A 20,199-nucleotide genomic window follows, 5' to 3' on the forward strand; every position below is an offset into this window, starting at 1 on the left:
GCCGTCAGTAAATGAGAAGGCTTATTTCTGGATGCTGGATTGTATTGTACTGATCACCGTCCCCAGAGCACAGCACATTTTTTGTTTATATTCCAACCCCATAGAAAAATCTCTATTCCCAGGGTGTTGTGGCCATTCGATTTGACTCAAAGCCCAACTTAATAGTGAGTGTGTGTGTGTGCACACCCAAAATCCTAATCATAAGGAGGAATTCAGAAAAAAAACGATGGTAGTATTACCATGCCCCGCTGCTTCTCTCTGGGAAGTGCACATGCTATCAATTAATCCATATGTATATTATTTTTAAACATTTCTTTCCAGTTGAGAATGTCACAGTCTTTCTTGCTTTGACCCATATCCTCTGCCAACTATCATGCACTCTCTCTACTCCCCTTCATATCCAAGCCATTTCAAAATGTGTCTGCACATGCTGTTTAATTCTCTCTACTACATTTTGATGTTTCCCACATAACCAAACATACATGTTAGCCATCCTGACTTTGAAGAGGTTAGCCTCTTAGTACAAATTACCTAAAGTCCAGCTTAAATCTATTTCCTCCATGAAAAAATCTTGGACAGCTATTCTATTCTTCCTCATCTCCTTTTCTTAACCACTAACCTTACAGTCCGATCCACATTTTTAACTGCTACCTCCTTGATACATTTGGTTGAGGACAGGGACCATGTCTTACTTGCCTTTTCTCTCTTGGTATTGAGACACATTTATTCCCTCTTGTCAAAATAAGATAAAATAATTCTTCTGTAGCTCCTGAGCCCCCACAGGAAGAGAGAACTCAGAGAGTATGAGATGGCTGGTCAGTTTTGCTCACCAGTGGTTCTCTGCTGATCTGCACACAGGCTGCCCTCTGCTAATCTCGAGGGTTACAGTATACCCTGCTGCATCTGCTCCTTGAGCTGTCTCTAACTTTTCAGAGTCCTGACTGCTTTCTCATCTAGGTTGAGGATATTTGTGCATTAACCTCTTTGCTCACCATTTCACAAGCTGCTTTCAGGTTCCCCTTCTAGTTGCTTTAGTCCTCATTGGCTGCTATTGAACTACCTTCCTTTCATACATCGGTGGGTGTGTGAGCCTATGAGTGCACATACACACACATGCACTAGTGGCTTTAAACACCTTCTGAATACAGATGAACCCCAAATCTATGTCTCCAGCCCAGACCTCTCTCTGAGGTTCAAACTTAGAATTTCCCAGAGATAAATCGCTTCTGATATGCCATAGGTATTTCCAACCTAATATTTAAAATGTTTAAGTAAGGACTGGCTCTGTGGCCTGGTGGTTAAGGCAGCCAGATCCCACATGGTGTACCATGTGGTTTGAGTCCCATATCTGACAGCTTGAGAAGCACACTAGGCCTGTTTGTGCACACCCAAAATCCCAAAGAGAGGGAGAGATGGCAGAGAAGAGATTGCAGCATGACCATTCTTCCTGGGGGTGCTTTCCCATATCCCTCTGTTAGTCTCCCTGTTTCTTTCTGGGGAGCCCATGCTTTCCCTAGGGAAGAAAAAGGTGAAATAAGTATATTTCCTTTAAAACTATTCTCTTGTATTCTTTATTTAAGCCAATAAAACCATGTCTAGTAGTCATCTAGACCATCTTGCTTTCCTCCTCCTTTTTCTACTTTCTGTCAATGACAAAGTTCTTCACAATGCTTATATTCTCTTTGTCCTGTATACCTTTCTTAACATAGGCTCTCATGATTCGTTACCTACACTGTTACAAAGATCTGCATGGTCCGCCTCCTCCATTCCTTTACTATATATGCATGCCTATACCTATGAGTGGTTTTCAAAGAGTTCATGGAAGATGCATATTATAAAAAATTATTCATGGATTTCAACATTTTTTGCACTAAATAAATTCATATTTAATTTCACTTTTCATGAACTTTTTGACAGTCCTTCCTTTTTTGAATCTGTTTATGGTTAAATCTTCAGCTTTTACCTCATTCTGTTTTATTCTTTTTAATGATTTGAAATCCCTTTCCCTCACAAAAATTAGATGATTTATATGTTCTTTCAGTGTTAATGGGGTGTGTGCATGTGCATGCATGTGCATGTATGTGTATGTCTATCCATTTTGGATTTGTTTTGCTTTGATAGAATATTGAAAGTGGCCTGAACTGACTAGTTTCCGCTACAGAAACTCACTTCTTTTCATGACATCATTTATTGAATAATCCACTTGTATCTGTTGTTTCATGATGCTTCTTTAGCGAATACTTGGATTGTGAACATACTAGGATCTGTTAGTAGACTTTGCATTTTGTTACATCAATTTTTTTCCCACACAGTTTATATTCTGATTAAGATGCAAGCAGATCATCTTCTATCAAGACATAGTTAAACATCTTTTGTGTATATTTGTTTGTGTAGTCGTGAGTGTACCTACAGGTGCCCAAAGTATGTTCAGGTGGACCAAGAATTAGAACCTGAGGCCCTCCCATGTGGCTCCAGTATTGCAGGGTGGTGCCCTAGCACTTGCATCACTGTGGCAGGGCCATATCCTGCTTTTCGAGGTATAGACTGAATATTACCCAAAGGCAGTAGTGATATATACCTTTATTTGGATTCCAGATCTGCCTTTTGTTCTTAAAATGACCTGTGAGAAGTTATGTACCTTTTTCAAGTCTCCGTTTCCTAATCATAAAAGGAGTACAAGGAAACCTTCTTTATGAGGTTGTGAAATACGATGTCAACTGTGACCAGTACACTTCCGGGGTAGACAGTTTGTTCCATACTTAGTTGTCATAACCCTCACCCTCAGCTCTCAGCTTACCTTCATGTAGATAACAAATAATTATATTTAAAAATGGAATCCACATTCTAGATGCAGATATATCTTTAGATGTCTTGCTGTGAAATTGGTTGAGATTCTTAGTATCACTTTTGTTTTAGTTTCTTTTTTTTCTTTTTTTAAAATTTCATTTTATTTTATACATTCAATCACATTATTTACCTTACAAAATGAATATTTCAATATGTGAATATTTCTTCCTAGTCTGGTTGATTAAACTGTAAAATAGCTTCAACAGATAATATCACTTTAAAAAAAAACTTATTTTACTTTATTTGTTATTATTATTATTTATTTTTGTTTTAATTGACCAAAGAGAGAGAGAAAGGGAAAGTGAGAAAGCAAGCTATCAGGTCAGAGACTAGAACTGCAGTCAGCCATGTAGGAGTCCAGCGTCACAACCATGCCACCTGCCAGCCCCTTAGTATCACTTTTAGATAAGAGATTTCTTTTCTGAGAAGTTCTTTGACTCAGAATGGAGCGCTATCGCCTTCTCAAGGTCCAAGCTGTGGCTACTCTCTGTAATGAAGTTCCATGGCATCCACCCCCCAATTTAGCCTCAATTTCTTCATTTTCCTCTAACTAGAGCCGTGCAGGAGGTGACGGGACAGCGAGGCATTGTCATCACCCGCTCCACCTTCCCCTCTTCTGGCCGCTGGGCAGGACACTGGCTGGGAGACAACACAGCTGCATGGGACCAGCTGAAGAAATCAATCATTGGTGCGTGGGCTTGTTCCTGGGGCCTCTGTTGACAGGGGGTGGGACTGGGGCACGTGCCAGGCAGCTGCTCTAGGTCATCAACTAGATGATAGTAGGTAGTAAAATCAACAAGAATTGAGGTCTCTCTGGGTGGGAGTTTTAATTTATGTTCCCCTTTAATATTTTCATCATGAGTGACACAGGGCTTTATAATGGTGTAAGAACGAGATGGACCAAATCTTCTGGTTCCTCCCCAAAGTGCTTCTTCACCCACTGTGGTCATATCTTCTTGTTGCAGGCATGATGGAGTTCAGTCTCTTTGGAATATCTTATGTAAGTCAAATTGGGGCTATTACTAATGACCCAGTCAGATTTTGGTATGTCTGCAACCCAAGAAAGTTCAACCTCATATTCTGACTTGCATATTCTCAGACAGGAGCAGATATTTGTGGATTCTTTGGAGATGCCGAATATGAGATGTGTATTCGCTGGATGCAACTGGGTGCATTTTACCCATTTTCCAGGAATCACAACACCGTTGGGACAAGGGTGAGGCTGCAGTTCACGCTGCAGATATTTTATATCTTCAGATCATTCTTCTTTTCATCCTTGGCCAGCCAGTGCCAGGGCGATTAAGGAGGTGGATCCCACATGATCAGCTGTGTGGTTTGAGGCCTGGACCTGGTAGCTTGAAAACATGCCAGATGTGTGTATATGTGCATGTCCAAAGGCCTGAAAGGAGAAGGGATTGTGACCTGGCCACCCCTGGGAGGTGCTTTCTCACATTCTCTTTATCTTTCTATTTGTCTCTCTTTGATGAGTGCATGTGCCCTATAGCAAATTATACACACACACACACACACACACACATGCCCGTATGTAATATATATGTCCCAAGAAAAGTCACCAGAACCAGGGCTAGCAGGTGGCATGGTGGTTAAGATGGTGCTAGATTCCCACATGGCCAATCTCAGTTTGAGTCCCAGACCTGAGGGCTTGAAAATCATGCTGGGTGCATGTGTATACATGCCCGAAATCTGAAGAGGAGCATGGAGGAGATTGGATTGAGGTGTGGCCATCCCTCCTGAGGGGTGATTTCTCACCTTTCCTCTCACTGTCTCTTTCCAGTGAGTCCCTGCACTCTATGACAAAAAACCTTAAAAAACAAAACAAAACAAAACAAAACAAAACAAAACAAAACAAAAAACCAAAACCACCAGAACCTTCATTTCTAGGAAAACCCACCAAGTTCAGAACCCCAGAGTTAACAATAATTATTAAGAATTTTTTTTCTTATCTCTCAGAGGATTAATACCTATCATGAGAGTAGATTTCGTCTCCCCAGAGGGTGCATACACTTGCAGGAGACAGATAAAGAAGGGGGAAGAGAGAAGATCTCTCTCATGGTCATGGTTATGCTGCAATTCCTTCTAAGTTCTTGGGATTTGGGGCATGCACGCGCAGGTGCCCAGTATGTTTCTCAAGCACTGGGTTCCAGATTCGTACTGCATAGCAAGTTATGTGGGACTCAACTGCCTTAACCACCTCATCATGGACTGGCCTCAGAGCAGTTTTTAGAGGCCCCTCCAATATTGAGCTAAAATAAAATAACTGCCTATTGTTTTCAAGAATATTGAATTGGAGCTGGCCTATAATCAAGTGATTAAAAGAGTGGGTCCCATATGGCCAACCACGATTTGAATCATAGTCTTAGCAGTGTGAAAAACTATGCTGGGTTCTCATGTGTGTGCTCCAAATCCAAACAGGATAGAGAAGTGAAGGAGAAGGAATTGTGGTGTTACCATGCTCCTTTGGGGTGGAGGGTACTTTCTCTCTGTCCCTCTCTTTTTTTTCCCTCCTCTGTGTCTCTGTTTTTCTTGTGTGTTCTCTGGCAATAAATATAAAAAGAATATTGAGTTTATATTTTACTGAAATCTGCTCAAGATACATCAGTACTGCTTGGCAAGCTATCTTTCTACACATGTGCAGGGCCCTACCTAGATCTGTGGAGAGGCCTAGGAATCATTGATAAAGAGGAAGAAGTGAGAAAATCTAGTTCTGTAGGCAGGCAAGTGGGTGAAAGAGTAGGCTGGACATGAAGGGAGCCATACGTGTAACCTATATGTGAAATAAGGGTCTGCTGACCTTTTTGATAGCACTTAGGGGAAGTGAAGAAGGATCTGTTATATGCTCCCTTATCCTTTTAGAGACAAGATCCTGTGGCCTGGAATTCGGCCTTTGAGATGTTTTCAAGGAAAGTCCTCCAGACCAGGTACACCCTGCTGCCTTACCTCTACACTCTGATGCATAAAGCCCATGTCGAGGGCAGCACTGTCGTCCGGCCCCTTCTCCATGAGTGAGTACAGCCTCTTTCTCCAAGCAGGAATCTCCTGTCAACAATCCTCTGTGGCAATCATAAAAGTATGGGTAATTTTTTCATATTTATTTTTCAAGATTCACAGGTGATAAAACAACATGGAATATAGACCGTCAGTTCATGTTGGGCCCTGCCATTTTAATCAGCCCTGTTCTGGAAAGTGTGAGTTTTTCATAGACAGTAATCCACCAATTATGTATCCCAAAGTCATGGAGAAAGCACTTTAATCATCTTGTTTTGTGCAGTGTATTATTTTCTGCAAATGCCTTCGTAGGATATATAAAGTAGCTTTTAATTTTTAAGATCTCCATTAAAGAAAATTTTATGACACCAATTGATTGCTCACTTTAGAACATTGTCACCTTCCATCCTTTTACAATTCACTGAAAAAAAATTTTTGTATATTTGAAGAATTTTCCAAGATCCTTCTCAATAAAATCTCTCATATTTTTAAAATCACTAATAAAATTCCCATATTTATCTTAATTCTACAGAAAGTGTTTTAAAAATTGAAATGAAATTATTTCCTTATTGGAATATTTATAATAAGATGTTGATTTTATGTTTCAGAACATTTTGGAGATCAGTGCTTATTTTCCCAGAGCCCGTTGGTATGACTATAGTACGGTAAGAACTAACACCTATCCTGAAGAACCATCTTGGTCCATGGGAGTTGGGGGCACTTAGAGAGTTCTCCTGACTTCTAGGCACATATTTTCTTCTTCTTCTTCTTTTTTTTTTTTTTTTTCTGGGGGAGAGAAATTTTTGCTATAAGGTGTGTGCATTCACCCAAGAGACAGAGACAGAAAATGAGAAATCACTCCCCAGGGGGTTGGCCATTCTCCTCTTTGGATTTTGGGTGCACATGCACACATGCCTGGTGTGTTTCAAGCCACCAGGTCTGGAACTCAAACTGTGGTTGACCATGTGGTGGTCCAGCACCTTAACCTATGCCACCTGCTGACCCGGAGGAACATATATTTTAATTTTTTTTTTTTTGAGAGGTTCTTGCTATAGGGCACGTGCGCTCGCCAGACAGACAGAGACAGAGAGACAGAAAGCGAGAAATCACCGCCCAGGGGGATGGTCACGCCGCAATCCCTTCTCCTCCATTCTCCTCTCCAGAATCTTGGGCACGCACGCACACGCGCCCAGCATGTTTTAAGCCACTGGGTCTGGGACGTGAACTGCGGTCGACTACATGGGAGTCCAGTGACATAGCCATTACGCTAACTGCTGATCCCCGGAACATATTTTCTAAAGCAGTAATTTTCAGCCTTTCAGCCATGACAAGGTTTACTTAAGTGAAAGTATAAGTAAACACATTAATAATAATATATAAGCAGTTCTATCAAATTGACCCCTCCACCCATATCTTTTTTGATCATATAGATTTTTAAACTTTTTCAGTTTTAAGCAAAACTAAAAATAAAAAAAAAAATCTCTTTAGTTTTGCAGTATTTTTCTGACTTTCTAGAATGCTTTCTTAGAAAGAAAAAAATCTTGTAATAAAGCATACACTGGTTGAGTATTTATCTGTCATCATCTCTTACCTGTATTCTCCTTTCCAGGCATCTGGCAGTGATTCAACAGGTGAGTGGAAATTCCTGGAAGCTCCCCTTGACCACATCAACCTTCATGTCCGAGGAGGGTTCATCTTGCCATGGCAGGAACCTGCAAGTAACACTCACTACAGGTAAGGAGAATTGGTACTTGATGGTCTAGCTCTGCTGCAGTGAGGCTGCCTTACAAGTGACTGTCCCACCTTAACCAAGGCTACGTAGACAAACAAACCAACTTCAGAGAGTGCCTTCTGAGTGGAATCTGGAGGAGAGTGTGTTCATGGAGTCAGTCTTGGGAGATCGTTTATTTGTAGCACTAAACTTTCCCTTGAAGGCAGAAACATGCTTGTCTTACAATGTCTTACATTCTTGAAAAAAAATAGGAATATTAATGAGCACTTGGACTTATGACAGCTACTAGGGATCTAGTCCTGTCACCCTAGGCCTCCTCTAGTCAACCCCCAAAGATATTTATATATGTATAATCTAGAGAGCCACATGCATTTCAGAAAGTTAGTGAAAACTGGAAATACAAGTTTGTGTTGGTATAAAAAAATTTTGAAATTCATGCAATTTTTTATAATATGCATTTTCCATGGACCTTGTGAAAAATTACTTATGTAGATACTGCATACATGTGTATATATAAAATATTATATAGTATGAATGTATTTATATGAAATAATCCATTAACTAGGACATGTTGTTTGGGGAGAGGCATATAAAAACAACTTAAAGGACAAAGGTTAACTTTCGGCCCTGTGATAGAGAGCATGGTTTCATGTGAAAGAAGGCTTTGAGCTGGATCTTGAATAATGAATAGGATTTGGATGCATGAAGATAGGGGAGAGACATATTCTGGAAAGATTAAAGAACTAAAGGTGAAAAATAGTTGCATTTGGGAATAGTAAACCGTTCAGTTGAACTGGAACATAGATAAGGGAAGGGGTAAAATAAATACAATTCCTACAGGTTAGGATCATATCATGGAAGATCGTGAATGCCAAGGTAAATAAACACTTTAGATTTTATTCTCAAGCAACCTGAAAACTGGGGGCGGGGGGCAGGAGGTGAGCAGGAGAGGGGTGTTATTAGATCACAAGTGTTCAGATATAAAGTATGCACATTTGATTTTTAAAAGCTAAACTTCAAATGTTTCATTCATTTTAAATGTTTTCTGTTAATATTTAAGTCTGTCATATTTTATTGTGTTTTACCTATTTTTAGAACTTCATGTGCATATTTAATGCATTACTTTTCTTTCTAGAATAAGTGATATTTTGACAGAAGTCGTTTTCATTCTTTTTTAAAAAAAATGCATTTCTTCCATGAGTGAGAAACAAAGAGGCAGAGAAAGCTCTACCAACAGGGCCTTGATGCTGTGATTCACCCCAACTTCAGCCAGCCCCAGATCCCAAGCACATACATGTCTGGCATACTCAGGGAGGTCTCTGGATACTAACCTAGAAGCTTCCCATGTGGGTTAGTCTCAGCACATTGCATTCTACTGCTGGATCACTGTTCAACCCTCTGTTCTTCATTCTTACAACCTATAATCTAGAGAAAAATATTTTTTTTTTTTTGTAGTCGACAAAACTTTATGGGATTGACTGTTGCTTTGGATGATAATGGAAGAGCTGAGGGTCAGATGTTCTGGGATGATGGACAAAGCATTGGTGCGTATGAACTTTCCAGGCTCTCCTGTACATCATTCAAAATAACCATGCCATAGAAGTTCAGCGTATAAACAGCAGGAACTGAAAACTGCGCTTCATCTCTGCTACTTCCCATAGCACAGTGGTTCTGGGATAATTTTGGGGATGCTGCCTGTGCATGTGTATTGTGTTGTAATTATTATACACCAGGTATGGTCTCCAGCTTTGTAGTTCAGGAATCTGATGTTATGGATTCAGCCAGAGATGGTCTATCTTTGTAAAACTTTGTCACTCTGATAAAATGGTGGAGATAAAAATAACAGGCTGGGGGCCAGCAGGTGGCATGGTGGTTAAGGTGTTGGATTCCCACATGGTCAACCACAGTTGGAGTGGTTGACTTGAAGATCTCGTGACTTGAAAATCATGCTAGGTACATGTGTGTGCATGCCCCAAATCCTGGAGATTTGGGGAGACTGGAGAAGGGACTGTGGCATGGTCATCTCCTCCTAGGGAGTGATTTCTTACTTTTGCTCTCACTGCCTCCCTCCTCCTCTCTCTGACAAGCACAATGCCCTACTGCAAAAACCTAAAGGAAAAGAAACAAAGCAAATAACAGGCTGACCGTTAATGCATTCTCAGGAGGACACAGACATGGGTCTATTATTTGGGCCAGCCATCTGTACCAGGCATCGTGTTCCTCATAAGTAAGCCACTTGGAGATAAATTAGAGCCTAAGAAATACCTTGGTGACTCATGTATCGGGAAATAAGTATTGCCAAAAGGATACTTAAGTCATTGTGATATTATTAATATTTGTGTTTGTTCTTTCCCCAACCAACGGATATGCTAGTTCTATCTTAGATAAGGGGCATTTGTCATTATAATCAGGACAATCTCTTCCTCAGACATTTCTCTAGAAATACTGACAAAATACTGGCACACTGTTAGCGACTGACTCTCACTCTTCACTACTTATTACTGTGAACCAGAATATTCTAGTCTTGCAACATGCCACATTTTCTAAAATTAAAGCTTAGTTTTCACTATTACTATTTCTTCTTTTTGGTTTTCTTCATTATAAAGATAATATGATCTCATTAAAGAGAAATTTTAAAAGATAGAAAACTAAAAACAACCATATAATTGGACAAGCTAAGGTATGGAGGTTAAGGCAACTGTATCTCACATGATCAACTCTTCATTCAAATCTCAAATCTGGCAGCTTGAAAAACATGCCAGGTACGTGTGCATGTATGCCTAAAATTCCAGGAGGAGAATGGAAGAGAAGGGATTGTGGTGTAGTGGTCTCCCTTGAGGGATGCTTTCTCATTTTCACTCTGTCTCTTTCTCTCTCCAGTGGCTGTATGTACCTATAGACATTTTTTTTTAAGTAAAAGAAAAAATATAACCATTTTTTCTGTATTGCCTTTATTGCCTATATTGCCTTTTGCTTTGATTTTTAAGAAAATACTTAGGGTTGGCAGGTGGCATGATGGTTAAGGGTGCTGGACTCTCACATGGTCCTCTGCAGTTTAAGTTCCAGACCTGGCGGCTTGCTTACTCTCTCTCTCACTCTATCCCTCTCTGGTCAAATTAAAATAGATAAATGAATGGATAAATAAAGTTAAATAAAATAGTTTTTTTAAGGAAGAAACTACGTAATTTTTATTTAGTCAAAAACATATTGCATGTTTAATTTGCAAATCCTATTTGTTTTCATCTCACATTATGATTTCCATATTATTTTGAGAAGACATGCCAACTTTTATTTAACTCTCTATAATTACTCTCTAAAGAAAGGATTTTCAAATTTTTTTTTTTTTTTGCTACAAATAACATCCTTGTCTGAGATTTCTCAACTACTAAGTACAGGAGCTGGGATTTGAATTCATGTCTATTAAAATTGACATTCGGAATCCCTAACCACCATCTTCTGCCTTCCTCATCATAGCTGTGCAGTCTCAGAGTTTTATGTTTACTCTGTGATCACAGAATAACCAACCAGTAGCTACTATACTTAACTGTCCTTGGTTCAACCTAGATCCTCTTGTATTTGCAACCTCCTGACCCTCGCCTCAAAATATTCCCTTCTATTTGCACTTCCCCTCACTACCCTGTGGTGAAATATTCCCTCAGATACTATCTTCCGTGTTCCTCAGAGTGGTAATGATTACTTGGGCCAATAATTGTGACCCTATTGAGATACTTTCTGACTTTACTCAAGATTATGCACATTAAGCAACAAATAATGGCTTATTCTTTTCTTTTTCTTTCTTGTAGATACTTATGAAAATGGAAACTATTTCTTGGCAGAATTTACGGCAGATCAGGTGAGTCTATTTTATTGAATTTTAAAATCCTTTGCCAGTTAGTTACAGATTAAATATTATCAGTTAATTATAAGTATAATATCCCACATCTCAAAAGCATGTCCTTCCTTCCTTTGCTTTTGCAAGTTAGGTATGTTGACATTTGAATAAGAAAGAAACAGTCTTTTTTCGATAATCATCCATTATGCTATTACTCTGTATAGAGAAACTTGGAACTTTTAATGCTAGAGGGAAAATGTGTCCTTAAATGCGTAATGTGTTTTCCAAGAATGAGAAATATTCTGGCTGATAAAATTTTGAAGCATAAATGTTATAAGTGATCTATTGCACATACTGTTACATAGCAGACAATCTCAAAACCTCTACTGGCATGCAACAATAATTAATTTAGCACGCAAGTTTGTTGGATTCGTGTGATCTGGGCTGGATTTGGCTGATCTTGGCTGGCTCCCCTCCATGTGCTGTCACACGTAGGTCTGATAGGCTGCTTGGATAACTTTGGTTGTACTTACTGAAATACCTGGGAGGTCAGTGACTCTCAGATGATCTAAGATGGCTTTATAGGAAGGTCTAGGCATGACTCTTTCATGATTATAAAAGAGGGCAAAAATGGAAGTGGGAATGCCTGAGTACTTTTTAAAATCTCACCAAGTTGACTAATTTTGCACCAAGTTGACTAATTTTCCATTGGTGGAGTGAAGCATACAGCCAAGCTCAGAGACAGAGGAGGGACAGAATACCTATCCATAAAGGGAAGAGAATATTGCAAAATTACACAGAAATCAGTAAGAATAGGGAGGTGTGAATATTTTGAGATAGTAATGCAACAAGTGTGAGTGTACTTCATATGTTAACTGATTTCCGTGGCAGACAAATTACATAATTCTTTTTTTATTTTTTTTTATTTTTATTATCATCATAATCTTCTTCATATTACATTGGATTACATATAACTTTACAGTGTATTACATTGTTTCTTCAAAAGGGAATGCCATGCACGTCAGTCAGTACAGAGACATTAATCTCCCCACTTCAACATTCCATATCTTTTCTGTTTTCCCCAATCATTATCTTTATTATTCTAATTATTTTTATAAAACAGTCATTTGCTATTTCTCGTTTTGCTTGTAAAAATACTTTGCCCATCATGAAATACTTCTCAGACCAATCCAGTTGAGAATACTATACATGTCATCATCAACAGTTAATAAGCCCTATCTGTTTCTCACTAACGTCCTGTCTCTCTATTGTTCACTTGCTATCTTTCTCTATCCTCTTCTCTTCACTTACCCCATTCCACACTGTCCTATTCTCATTAAGTACCTTCACTGTTTTTATGTCCTCCGATTTTTTGCTCTCTATTATAGAGTGCGGATAGTCGGTATATATTGAGTGGATACATACAATATCTTTCTTCCATAGCCTGGCTTGCTTCACTCAGCAATAGATCCTCCATATCTGACCATTTTCTATCAAATTCCAGGGTCTTGTTATTTTTTATGGCTGAGTAGTATTCCATAGAGTATATATACCACACTTTTCCAATCCATTCATCAGTTTGTGGACATTTAGGTTGGTTCCATGTCTTGGCAATTGTGAATAATGCTGCAATAAACATGGATGTGCAAGCACTTTTCTGACTGAGCGTTCTCCTGTCTTTTGGGTAAATACCCAGAAGTGGGATTGCTGGATCAAATGGTAGTTCTATTTGTAGATCTTTGAGGAACCTCCATATTGTTCTCCACAGTGGTTGAACTAGTTTACATTCCCACCAACAGTGTAGGAGGGTTCCCTTTTCACCACATCCCCGCCAACACTTATCACTTTTTATATTCTTAATCTTTGCCATTCTGACAGGGGTTAGGTGGTATCTCATTGTGGTTTTTATCTGCATTTCCCTTATGATGAGGGATGTTGAGCATTTCCTCATATGCTTTTTGGCTGTTCGTATGTCTTCCTTAGAGAGACTTTTGTTCAGCTCACTTTCCCATCTTTTAATCGGGTTAATCATTTTTTTTCGCATAAGGCACTTGAGTTCCCTATGTATTCTCGTTATCAGTCCCTTGTCTGAGGCATATTTAACAAAAATATTTTCCCATTCTGAGGGTTGTCGGTTCACACTTGTTACTGTGTCCTTTGCTGTGCAGAAACTTCTTAGTCTAATATAGTCCCACTTGTCTATTTTAGGGATTATTGCCTGTGCTTTGGGAGTCTTATTTAAGAAGTCTTTGCCTACTCCAATGTCTCCCAGAGTTTCCCCAGCATTTTCCACAAGTAGTTTTATTGTCTGAGGTCTTAGGTTCAGATCTTTGATCCATTTTGAGTTGACTGTTGTTAATGGTGAAAGATGGGGGTTCAGTTTCATCTTTCTGCAGGTGGATACCCAGTTTTTCCAGCACCATTTACTAAAGAGGTTTTCCTTTTCCCAATGGATTGACTGATATCCTTTGTCAAAGATCAGTTGGCTATAAGCTTTGGGAGTTATTTCTGGGGTCTCTATTCTCTTCCATTGGTCCACATGTCTGTTTTTATGCCAATACCATGCTGTTTTGATGACCACAGCTTTATAGTATATCTTGGGATCAGGGAGTGATATGCCTCCTACTCCATTCTTCTTACGCAGGATTGCTTTTGCAATACGAGGTCTTTTATGGTTCCAGACAAATTCTATAATTGTCTTTTCTAGATCTCTGAAGAATATCTCTGGTATTTTGATTGGAATTGCATTAAACATGTAGATTAATTTGGGTAGAATTGCCATTTTGATTATGTTAATTCTACCAATCCAGGAGCATGGGATGTCCTTCCACTTTTTTATGTCACTTTCAATGTCTTTTTTAAGATTCTCGTAGTTTTCTTTATAAAGGTCTTTGACTTTCTTAGTTAGGTTTATCCCTAGATATCTTATACATCTTGTGGCTACGGTGAAAGGGATTCCTTTCTTCAGCTCTGCTTCATTCAACTTGTTGTTCATAAATAGAAATGCTATAGATTTTTGGATATTGATTTTGTATCCTGCCACCTTACTGTATTCACTTATTACTTCAAGCAGTTTTTTCATGGATACCTTTGGGTCTTCTAAGTATACCATCATGTCATCTGCAAATAAAGATATTTTCAACTCTTCTTTGCCTATTCGAATGCCTTTAATACTGTTCTCTTCTCTGATTGCAATAGCTAAGACTTCCAGTACTATATTAAAGAGCAGTGGAGAAAGTGGGCAGCCTTGCCTAGTACCTGTTTTCAGAGGAAAAGCTTTCAGCTTTTCCCCATTCAGTATAATATTAGCTGTAGGTTTTTCATAGATTGCTTTTATTGTGTTCAGAAATGACCCTTCTATACCAATCTTACTGAGAGTCTTAATCATAAAAGGATGTTGTATTTTATCAAACGCTTTCTCCGCATCAATTGAGATGATCATATGGTTTTTATCTTTCTTTCTGTTAATGTGGTGTATTACATTTATGGTCTTGCGTATATTGAACCACCCTTGCATCCCTGGTATAAAGCCTACCTGGTCGTGATGAATGATCTTTGTTATATGTTGTTGGATACGATTTGCGAGTATCTTGTTGAGAATTTTCGCATCTATATTCATCAATGATATTGGTCTGTAGTTTTCCTTTTTTGTCATATCCTTATCTGTTTTGGGGATGAGGATGATGGAGGCTTCATAAAATGAATTTGGAAGGTTTCCTTCCTTTTGAATCTTTAGAAATAATTTTAGTAAGATAGGGGTTAATTCTTCCTTGAAAGTTTTGTAGAATTCACAAGTGAAGCCATCTGGGCCTGGGCTTTTCTTTGTTGGGAGATTATTAATTACTGATTCAATCTCCTGGCTTGTTATAGGTCTATTCAGATTCTCTATGTCTTCCTGATCCAATCTTGGTAGTTTATATGCATCCAGGAATTTGTCCATCTCCTCCAGGTTATCTTGTTTGTTGGCGTAAAGTCGCTCATAGTATCCTCTAATGATATTATGTATTTCTGCTATGTCCGTGGTAATATTGCCTGTTTCATCACATATTTGATTAATCTGGTTTCTTTCTTTCTTCTTCTTGATCAGTCTAGCCAATGGAGTATCAATCTTGTTGATCTTTTCAAAGAACCAGCTTTTGCTTTCATTTATTTTCTGTATGGTTCGTTTATTTTCTATTTCATTTATTTCTGCTCGAACCTTTATTATTTCTTTTCGCCTGGCATTTTGGGGGTTCGTTTGTTGTTGTTTTTCCAGTTCTCTGAGGCATGATGATAAGTTATCTACTTGCCATCTTTCCATCCTTTTCTTATGTGCACTAATTGCTATGAATTTCCCTCTTATGACTGCTTTTGCTGTGTCCCATAGGTTCTGGACACTTGTGTCCTCATTATCATTTGTTTCCATAAATTTGTTTATTTCAGCCTTAATTTCTTCAGTAGTGAAGAAGTCATTCAGAAGTAGGTTGTTCAGTTTCCATGTGTTCGTGTGTTTTCGGGGTTGTTTCTTGAAATTAATCTTGAGTTTAATTCCATCATGGTCAGAGAAGATGCTGGGTACAGTTTCTATGCCTTTGAATCTGTAAAGGCTTGATTTGTGTCCTAATATATGATCTATCTTTGAAAAGGTTCCATGTCGGGGTGAGAAAAATGTATATGTTGTGGATGTAGGGTGGAAAGTTCTATAGATATCTGTCAAGCCCATTCCATTTATAGTATCATTTAAGTCCTGTATCTCTCTATTTATTTTCTGTCTAGAAGATCTGTCTATAGGAGATAACGGGGTGTTGAGATCTCCAACAATTATAGTATTTTTCCCTATGTCTCCTTTTAGCTCCAGCAGTCTTTCCTTCACATATTTAGGCGCACCTGAGTTGGGTGCGTAGATATTTATAAGGGTTATATCTTCTTGCTGGATTACCCCATCTACTATTATATAATGCCCTTCTTTGTCTCTTCTTACAGTCTTTGTTTTAAAATCTATTTTGTCTGAGATCAATATCGCTACTCCAGCCTTTTTCTGATTTCCATTTGCATGGAATATCTTTTTCCAGCCCTTGACTTTTAGTCTATGTATATCTTTATCCATAAAGTGAGTTTCTTGTAGGCAACAGATAGAGGGTTTCTGTTTTCTTATCCATTCAGCTAGTCTATGTCTCTTAACTGGGGAATTTAATCCATTGACATTCAATGTAATTATCGATATTTCCATACCTGATCCTATCATTAAGTGAGCCATTTTCTTAGTTGTTTTTTGTTCTCGTATAACTGTCTCTGATTTTTTAGTTTTCCTGGTATAGTACTCCCTTCAAAACCTCTTGAAGAGCTGGTCTGGTGTTGGTAAATTCCTTCAAATTTTGTTTATTTGAGAATGTTTTTATCTTTTTTTCCCATATAAAAGATAATTTTGCCGGGTATAGTATTCTTGGTTGAAATTGTTTTTCACTCAACACTTTGACTATGCTTCCCCATTCTTTCCTTTCCTGCATTGTTTCTGCTGAGAGATCCGATGTTAGCCTGATGGGGTGACCTTTGTAAGTAACCTGGCGTTTCCCTCTTGCCAACTTTAGTATCTTGTCTTTATCTGTTGTTTTTGCCAGTCTGGCTATGATGTGCCTTGGAGATGATCTTCTTGGGTTGATTCTACTTGGGGTCCTCTGTATTTCTTGGGTCTGGATATTTGAATGCCTTTCTAGATTTGGAAAGTTTTCTTCCAGGATCTCATGGAATAATTTTTATTTTTATTATCATTATAATCTTCTTTATATTACATTGGATTACATATAACTTTACATTGTATTACATTGTTTTTTCAAAAGGGAATGCCATGCATGTCAGTCAGTACAGAGACATTAATCTCCCCACTTCAACATTCCATATCTTTTCTGTTTTCCCCAATCATTATTTTTATTATTCTAATTATTTTTATAAAACAGTCAATTGCTATTTCTCGTTTTGCTTGTAAAAATACTTTGCCCATCATGAAATACTTCTCAGACCAATCCAGTTGAGAATACTATACATGTCATCATCAACAGTTAATAAGCCCTATCTGTTTCTCACTAACGTCCTGTCTCTCTATTGTTCACTTGCTATCTTTCTCTATCCTCTTCTCTTCACTTACCCCATTCCACACTGTCCTATTCTCATTAAGTACCTTCACTGTGTTTATGTCCTCCGAATTTTTGCTCTCTATTATAGAGTGCGGATAGTCGGTATATATTGAGTGGATACATACGATATCTTTCTTTCATAGCCTGGCTTACTTCACTCAGCAATAGATCCTCCGTATCTGACCATTTTCTATCAAATTCCAGGGTCTTGTTATTTTTTATGGCTGAGTAGTATTCCATAGAGTATATATGCCACACTTTTCCAATCCATTCATCAGTTTGTGGGCATTTAGGTTGGTTCCATGTCTTGGCAATTGTGAATAATGCTGCAATAAACATGGATGTGCAAGCACTTTTCTGACTGAGCGTTCTCCTGTCTTTTGGGTAAATACCCAGAAGTGGGATTGCTGGATCAAATGGTAGTTCTATTTGTAGATCTTTGAGGAACCTCCATATTATTCTCCACAGTGGTTGAACTAGTTTACATTCCCACCAACAGTGTAGGAGGGTTCCCTTTTCACCACATCCCCGCCAACACTTATCACTTTTTATATTCTTAATCTTTGACAAATTACATAATTCTAATTAGAGTAGGAGGAGGCCCATTCTAAATCAAACCTGAAATCTGCTCCTGTATATTTGTTGCCTATTGACTTGAACTCTTAGGAATAGTAAACACAAATCTACTGTAGCTTCTCTTATTTTAAAACAATTTTTAAAAATTGTTTTTACATTTAATCACTGTGTATCATTATAGCATACCAAATGAATTTTCCCATCATAAATACACTGTATTTGGTCCAGTCAAAGACATTACCTTACACAGTATCATCAACAGATAAATTTCCATTTTTGTGTCCCTTAAATGTTTTGCTTCTTTCATTCCTCACTTGATTCCCTCCCTTTCACCCTCACCTCATTTTCTGTCCTTTGCCCACACTGTCTCTAGTATCATATTATAGCTTTTCTTTAAAAGTGCTTCAGATATTTGAAACAACCTCCTTAGAATGATACAATTCTAGGCTAACTTCACATTTCCTTTGTCTAGTTTTTAGATCTGATTATTCTGATGGGAATCCAGTTAACCTAGATTTGTCTTAAAACATGGTCCCTAGGATTGAGAGCATATTGTAGAGCTGAGCTGTCCAATATGAGGGCCACTAACCATGTGGCCAGTAAGCATTTGAAATGTGATGAGCCTAATTGGAAATACTCAAAAGCTTAGTTTGAAAGAAGATTATAAAATACCTCATGAATATTTTTATATTGAATACATGTTAAATAATAATATTTTGGATATAAAATATGCTTTAAATTAATTTCTACTATTTCATTTTTACTTTTTAAAAATGTGGCTACTAGAAAATTTAAAATTACATGTAAGAGGACTTAAAATTTGCAGAAAAAAATTTTTTTGGAGAGGTTTTTGCTATAGGGCACGTGTGCTCGCCAGAAAGACAGAGAGATAGAAAGTGAGAAATCAACCCCCCAGGGAAGATGGCCATGCTGAAATCCCTTCTCCTCCATTCTCCTCTCAGTATCTTGGGCACAAATGCAAATGCACCCAGCATGAGGTTAAGCCACCAGGTCTGGGACTCCAACTACAGTCAACTACATGGGAGTTCAGCGAAATAGCCATTATGCTAATTGCTGGTCCCTGCAGAAAAATTTAATTAAAGTATGAGTTCATTTTGGTGTAAGAAGTTTTTGAAACCCATGCATTGTTTCTTTATAATACATATTTTCCATGAACTTTAAAAAAAATCCCTCATATTTGGTTTGTATTGTATTTTTATGGGACATCATGGACTTTCATTTTGCTTACTACTTCTCTACCACACTTTTTAGCTAGATTCTATTTTTCTTTTTTCTTTTATACATTGTGTCAATTGAAAAAAAAAAAAACAAACATGTGTCAGATGCCTGGATATATAAATATCATTTAACTAAGGCCTTGGAACTGTTTTTATAGACAGGACTCTCGGTCATATTCTCTCTTTAAAATCCCTATATTTTACTCTTTGAAATTCAATGTAAGACAATGTATTATTTAAATGTATAAATTCCCTTTTCTTAATTTAAAAATAGTGGAATTGAAAACTACATATTTTTACTCTCAAAAAATTGTTTTAAAATGAAGCTATTGATAAAGAATCTTGGATTTTATTTCTATTTATACTAACTAGTTAGTGAATTGAGAAATGATACTTCCTCATTTTAATCTATGTTAATTTACTATAAAACATTAGATTGTCCTTAAAAGCTAATTTTAAAATTTCTTTTTTTTCTCTAAATTTAAAGCAGTGATTAATGGATTCTTATTTGGTATTTGAAGGATTTTTAAAAATTTTGTTTTCCTGAGGATCAGTGGCTTGAAATGAAAGAAAGCTCCTAGCTTTTCCTGGAGGTAAATACTATCAATGGCGTCATCTTTGATACACTAGTGTGGTGGAGGGAGATGACTCATAACATTTGATGATTTCTGTAGTATAAATATCCCTGCCATCTCAATTAATGTCAGTCTATCAATTGACTGGCAAAACTTCAGAAAATTTAACACTCTCAAATCAGTAAGAACTAATTCCAACATACATATTTACTTCCTCTTTCTTCTTTCTTTCTTTCTTTCTTTCTTTCTTTCTTTCTTTCTTTCTTTCTTTCTTTCTTTCTTT

At 37.7% G+C, this 20,199-nt stretch overlaps 1 protein-coding gene across 1 annotated transcript in view; it reads left to right on the forward strand.

Annotated features, from left to right (window-relative positions):
• The window catches only part of LOC102480355 (putative maltase-glucoamylase 2), a 121,027-nt gene that overhangs the window by 89,553 nt on the left and 11,275 nt on the right, over positions 1-20,199 (forward strand). The window contains exons 38-46 of the mRNA XM_014586457.1: positions 3,402-3,535; positions 3,813-3,847; positions 3,947-4,063; positions 5,722-5,870; positions 5,969-6,053; positions 6,462-6,518; positions 7,463-7,587; positions 9,041-9,129; positions 11,389-11,438. Of these exons, the coding sequence (XP_014441943.1) occupies positions 3,402-3,535; positions 3,813-3,847; positions 3,947-4,063; positions 5,722-5,870; positions 5,969-6,053; positions 6,462-6,518; positions 7,463-7,587; positions 9,041-9,129; positions 11,389-11,438 (841 nt within the window). The remainder of the gene's footprint in view (positions 1-3,401; positions 3,536-3,812; positions 3,848-3,946; positions 4,064-5,721; positions 5,871-5,968; positions 6,054-6,461; positions 6,519-7,462; positions 7,588-9,040; positions 9,130-11,388; positions 11,439-20,199) is intronic.

Source organism: Tupaia chinensis, unplaced genomic scaffold, assembly GCF_000334495.1.
Source record: "Tupaia chinensis unplaced genomic scaffold, TupChi_1.0 Scaffold000140_1, whole genome shotgun sequence".
In the NCBI taxonomy this organism is placed as follows: Eukaryota; Metazoa; Chordata; class Mammalia; order Scandentia; family Tupaiidae; genus Tupaia; species Tupaia belangeri.